Source organism: Dermacentor silvarum, chromosome 1 (assembly GCF_013339745.2).
Source record: "Dermacentor silvarum isolate Dsil-2018 chromosome 1, BIME_Dsil_1.4, whole genome shotgun sequence".
Lineage (NCBI taxonomy): Eukaryota > Metazoa > Arthropoda > Arachnida > Ixodida > Ixodidae > Dermacentor > Dermacentor silvarum.
In genome coordinates this window covers 155,786,136-155,792,135 of record NC_051154.1, presented here as the reverse complement: position 1 = coordinate 155,792,135, position 6,000 = coordinate 155,786,136, and the positions used below count along the sequence as shown (strand labels likewise).

At 49.4% G+C, this 6,000-nt stretch overlaps 2 protein-coding genes across 2 annotated transcripts in view; one reads left to right on the top strand and one right to left on the bottom strand.

Annotated features, from left to right (window-relative positions):
• Positions 1 to 455: 455 nt before the first annotated feature.
• Positions 456 to 1,535, bottom strand: LOC125947320 (uncharacterized). The gene is made up of 2 exons (XM_049671790.1): positions 1,265 to 1,535; positions 456 to 601 (listed from the first exon to the last, which is right to left on the bottom strand). The coding sequence occupies exons 1-2, from the start codon at positions 1,533 to 1,535 to the stop codon at positions 456 to 458; spliced, it is 417 nt and encodes a 138-aa protein (XP_049527747.1).
• A 169-nt stretch (positions 1,536 to 1,704) lies between these two features.
• Positions 1,705 to 6,000, top strand: part of LOC119431674 (neuronal cell adhesion molecule-like) — a 137,004-nt gene continuing 132,708 nt past the window's right edge. Inside the window, exon 1 of the mRNA XM_049671745.1 lies at positions 1,705 to 1,714. Within this exon, the coding sequence (XP_049527702.1) occupies positions 1,705 to 1,714 (10 nt within the window). The remainder of the gene's footprint in view (positions 1,715 to 6,000) is intronic.

The following is a 6,000-nucleotide window of genomic DNA, read 5'->3' as shown; positions in this document are numbered from 1 at the left end:
GACACTCCGGCGGTGCTTCGAACTTGACTCTTTGGTTTGGAATAGAGGAGCTCGAACCAGGTGACGAGCTCATCGGGCACCTGATGCCGGCGGAGCGCGCACCAGGTCAGCTCGTGCGGGACCCGGCCGAATGCCTTCTCGAGGTCAAGGAATGTGACGTGGAGTGGCCGCTGTTTCTCGTGGTGCTTCTTGGAGAGCCGTCGGACGGCGTGAATTGCATCAGTCGCTTCGCATCCTTTCACGAAGCCAGCCTGGTTTACCGTCAGCTGGACGAAGTCCCGGATCCACCTGTAGAGCACGCTTTCGAACACTTTCATGATGTGTGTAAGTGGATCAGCCTGCATTTGGCGTGGTCGGCTGGGCTACCCGTCACATCAAGATGGGCACCGCTGTGCTTTTCTTCCAGTCGGCGAGCATTTTTCTCTCTTCGACAATGTGGTTGAAGAACCTGGTGATCAAGGAGAGGGGTTACAGATACTGGCGCTCCAGAGCTCTGCTACAATGTTGCCAGGTCCTGCTGCATCACCGAGCTTCATCCTCTTTAGAACCTCAGTGGCCTCTTTGGTGGCGATGAGCGTAATGGGCCGGGGACTGGAGGAGACTGGTGTGGATGGGTGAGTGCAGGAACTCTTCACTCTAGCTCTTCTTGAAGTGTGCCCCCATCACTCCTCAGTGGCTCTCTTGTCAGCGATTATCTGACCGAATTCATCGGGGATGCAGTGGAACAATTCGTTGTCCTGCGTTCGTAGATGCCAACGTTTGACGAGGCGGCAGACATGCCGTTCATCCTCTCGCGTGTCCAGCTCCTCGTAGACCTCGGCGTAGTGGGCCGTCTTCTTTCCGGCAACGGCTTTTGTCGCCGCTCTCCTGACTTCGCATAGAACTGCAAGTTTGCTCAAGTCTTGTTGCTGAGGAAGGCGTGGTAGAGCCTTCTATTTTCGCGGACCTTTGCCTCAACGTATTACGTCCACAGCCACGCGTTGCGCTTAATGAAGGGGGTCCCAGGCCCGGGCCTGGATCAACTGGTGGATTGCCTTTTCCGCCTCCCGCCATGTTTGCTGTACGCTCTTCACGTCCGACAGGCAAATTCACAGAATAATCTGCGTCTCCCTCTCCCGCGTCTGCCACCATTTGATGCGGGCATGACCCGTTCGTCCTCGCGCGTCGTTCCGGGCGGCCGGACGAGGAAGGTCGTAATGATGACCCTACGCTTCGTCGTCACGGACCTTACCTCGGTGACAATATTTAGGTAACGCCAACGCACGAAGATGTAGTGGATCGATCTGCGATTTCATGCCGTCACAGTAATAGGTCACAAGATGTGAGTGCGGCTCCCAAAACCACCCGTTGGTGATCACGAGGTCGTGGGCATCAGCGAAATCGAGCACGCGGTCGCCGCCGTTGTTGCGTAGGTCATAGTCCTTGCCGCCGTGGCTGCGATTTCCGTCCGCTGTCTCCCCGACATGGCCATTGAGGTCGCCATCGAGGATGATGAGTGCTTCGTCAGGCACCTCTTGGGCCTCCTTGTCGAGCATCTTCGAGAATGCGTCCTTCTCCGGCAAGCCTGCGCTCCGGCAAGCCTGCGGGGCTTAAGGTGAAAAGATGTGAATCGTGTGCTCGGGGCCAACAATCGCGACCTTCATGAGCCTGTCGTCGTAGCGGTGAGTTTCTCGGTCACAGTCGTGGAAGCACTTTGACAGGACGATGCCTCAAGGTAGGTTAGCAGCGCAAGGCCACCAGAGGCTACCGGGGAAGGTTAGCCTGTATACCCGTGATGCGCCGTCACTGCAGAGCCAGCGCTAGTTCGCCGCTCTTTGCGCTCATCGTGGAGACGTTGACCATTGCGTATTCAAGAAATTCCTCATGCAGTAGCCTCGTCTTGTGGACAGAAATAACTTTATAACAGTGATAACCCGTTGAAGAATACTCACGGTCCAATAGTAAAGCAATGTACAGTCTGTTTCACATCTAGGGGAAATCTCGGAGCGCATTGCATCGCGATGCGGCGAGCGCTGGAGTCGGGTGGCGGAAGCAGCTCGCGCAGGCGCAGACGCTCGAGGCGCGTTATCTTGCGTAGAGCTGTCGACACGGTTAGAGGCCAGCCGCGTCGAGCAGTCGACGCGGTTCAAGATAACGCGCCTCGAGCGTCTGCGCCTGCGCGAGCTGCTTCCGGCACCCGACTCCAGCGCTCGCCGCATCGCGATGCAATGCGCTCCGAGATTTCCCCCAAGTGTGAAACAGACTGTACGTGGCATGAGAAAATATGTCTCCTTGCTTGTAAACAAAAAAAAAGCGGGGGGGGGGGGGGGGGGACAACTGTAAACATTGATGGCGAATTAACTAGAAGCACCATTTCGGGGTCACGTACGCGCTGTTCACTGTTCAGACTCTTCTCTCTTCGCTGTCTACTTCTGACCATTGTTATCTCTTTGCAATGCAATCACCAGCGCCTGATGATATAAGCTTAAATTCCAGTTTTATCCTGGGCACATTGGTATGATGTGCCTGCACCTCAGGTATACGTCTTCATAGTTTGTGTGCTCTCTTGTATGATAGATGGCGACCACGAAAATTTAACCCTGCATGCAAAGCCCAAACGCCGTTTAGCATCAAGGAAAATCAGAACTCGTTTACCCAAATTTCTAAGCATGGAGAGAATAATTCGCAATATAATAACTATGAACTGTTATTTGAGTTAAAGTAAGGTGGAGTGAATAAATAATTAGCAATTAACTTTTTCAACTATCCACAACTGAAACTTCACTCCAGCCATGTGAAAACTATTATAGGCTTTGCTTGAAGTTTCCCGGGCTTAAGTAAAAACTAGGAGTCATTAAGTCTGACGTAACAAAAATTATACATTGGGTTTTGTGGGGTATAATCAATTTGTCGCTTCGATAGGCTGACGTTGAATTTTGTTGGACCGATATACCGATTTTGTCCGGACTTTTTTGCCCTGCTGCATTTAAGGCAAAACCGGACGTTGTGTTTGGTTGTGTCTCTTATAGACACGTGGTAACTTCATGGTGCAGTTTTTAATTGGCGCGTAGCTCGAAGCGCCGCAAGCAGGGGGCATATTTCAGAGTAGCATAGAAAAACGGCCCTTCTCGTGCATACTTTTCTGGATTTTGGAAATTTTAGATGTTTAGAGCTTAAAGATTTCCACCATTGTTTTTTTTTCTCTTTCTCTGCTTGCGTATTTCAGCGTGCGTGTGTGCCTACGACGCAGGAGAAAATGTCACGATGAAAATATGCAATCATGCGGTCGTCTTTGCTATACATGTTGTTTATAATATATCCGGCATGTAGCGACCATTAAATTAGCAGGATGGCAGTTTGGTCTAGTTGGTAATCCGTAGTTTAATAAGAATAAATACGCAAAAGAAGACAGTATAAAAATAAACATGGACAATCGCTTACTTCCAACTGTGTTTAATGCGGAAAAACAATGATTTTATACATGTTTGCTAGAAAGCAGTATCACCAGAGAAGGGATAGGAGCGGGAGCAGATTAACCCGAGAACAGGAGCTCAAACAACAGACTAAACAAATCACTGGAAACACTTATCGCACGAGCCAACACCTTCCAAGAACGCCAATTCTTTTTCAGATAACGGCAGAGTAGGCTTACTGACACCTCTCGTTTTATTTGTGCCTCTTTGACTATTACCCGAGTTCTAACACCCTTGTGCTTATAAATTATCTCCCTTATTATTTAACATCACCATGGCTAGCCTACCAAGACTACTAAACCATCGAACACCAGTCACAATATCTATATATGCCGATGATATCTGCATATGGGTCTCCGGCTACCAGCATCGTCACCTTGCACGAATAGCCTAGGGAGCAGTAAATGCCATTCAGGGCGACTTGGCCACGCTTTTAACACCATCAGGAGAGAAATCATCATTCGTATTATTTCCTGGAACTAAAAGAAAATCTACACGTTTGAAGCTGAATCAGGCGGATACCAGATTCGACAAGTCACCAACGTCCGATTTCTGGGCGCTCACATTTTTATGCAGCACTTAACACGCTTCCAGTCTTAGGATTGCGCTGCTCGAGACAGAAGGAAAAGATAGAACCACCCTGGACATTTGAGGACATCACATGTGACTTAAGTGTACCACGATTGCAGTCAAAGAGCTGCATTGCATCTGCAGAAGCCAAGTCGCTAGTCCTGGAACATTTGAACACGACTTACCTGAATCACCTACAAGTAAACACAGATGACTCTGTCAAAGCAGACGAACACCCCTGTGCAGCTGCATTCTATATCAAATCTCTGAGAATTACGTGGTCTGGCCGTCTGGACTGTATACCCTCGTCGATGGTTGTGGAAGGCGTGGCAATAGCTGCTGCTCTGCGCAAACTAACGGCTTTGCCTGCGCAGAATGTGGTTGTCCTTGAGGACTCAAAGGCCGCCTTACAACAACTCTACCGTGGTCTGCCATTCATCAAGTTCCCGCGCAAATCACTAGCCCTCGTGAAAGAACTCAACAACAAAGGCTTCACTGTAAAGTTTCAGTGGATTGCCTCCCACATTGGTATTTCTGGCAATGAAAAAGCTGTTGCGCTTGCATACACAGCGCTCTAACATCTTCCTAAAGTCAAAGCTCCAAAGAGTAATCAAGTGAAAAATCGGACATTCGAAATCACTTAAGGTTGCTTTGGTTTCCACCACATATGCCCTGCGTAATCACGAGATTTCACCGAGAGGAAGCCTCACTTCTATCTCGAATAAGGACAGGATGTGCTAGTACACCGACCTGGTTATTTAGGACGGAGCGAATCAATTCTCCGAACTGCACTGCATGCGACGAGACAGGAGACATTGAACACTTTCTGTGGTCGGGCCTGAAATTCCAAGATGAAAGGGACGCTCTCCTGGAGACTCTGCAAAAAAAAAAAGGACCTTCCGCATGCGTGCCTACAACACCTTATATTTCCCGAGGGATCAGTTATTGCCCGCAAAGAAACTTCACGTCTCCTTATCGAATTCTTAAGAGAGACTGGTTTGATGGACATATGGTGAAACCCTGCAGCGATATTGTAAGCGACGCTCGGGCGGAGCAATTGCCGGCCTTGATCGCCAGGTTAAACCCATCTGTTGTTACAATTCATCACCCCCACCACCACTACCACCTCTTATAAATTTTCACTGTGTGTTTCAACACTGTGGTAAAGCCGCATCTGTAACATTGTATTGCGAAAAAGCAGTCTGTTTTGTTCCGTACGTTGTTGGCATGCTCCCGAAGGTGGCCATTCGGGCACCTGCCAGTTTGACCAATGTAGCGTGCGCCCCAAACCAAAGGGATCCTCTAAACCATCTCGCTCGCACAAACCACCTAGCAGTTCCGGTGATTGATCTTGGACGCCTTTGTCTGTTTTTGTCAGGACTGCTTCTTTTCGCTAGTGCAGAGAACTTGTGCGGGGCGGGAAACACCACTCGAACGCATGCGTGCTGTCCGATCTATTTAAAACTGAAGCTTTTCTTTGCGAACTTCGCCGGGCTTCAGTGAGCGTGGGTGCTGCGTGGCTGTTCTCTAGCCGAATAGACCAACCAGTGGCAGTGGAAGAAGTGCTCCTCTGGCTTCCTTGCACCACCACCAGATGGCACTCACCTGCCCGCATCCGCGGCAACCGTGGCGTGCATTGCATTAGGCTCGCTACAATGGCTGAATAAAATCTTCCGTGTCACTTTGTGCGGTCATTCAATAAGCATAAACTCGTGTTTCAACCCTTTATGAACACACACAAAGCTTGGATATATATAGACTCTAGCTCATTCGATCTGCTGCAATTTTTTAGTCTGTGGGACACTTGGTGTCTGAACTGGATTACTGCGACTAACACTGGGGACGAATTACAACAAATTTGAGGACCTTAACCGAAAAAGTGTAAGAGTGGGGTTGAAGATTATTATGCAGAAGACAAAGATAATGTTTAATAGCCTGCCAAGAGAACAAGAATTGAGGATCGCCAGTCAGCCTCTAG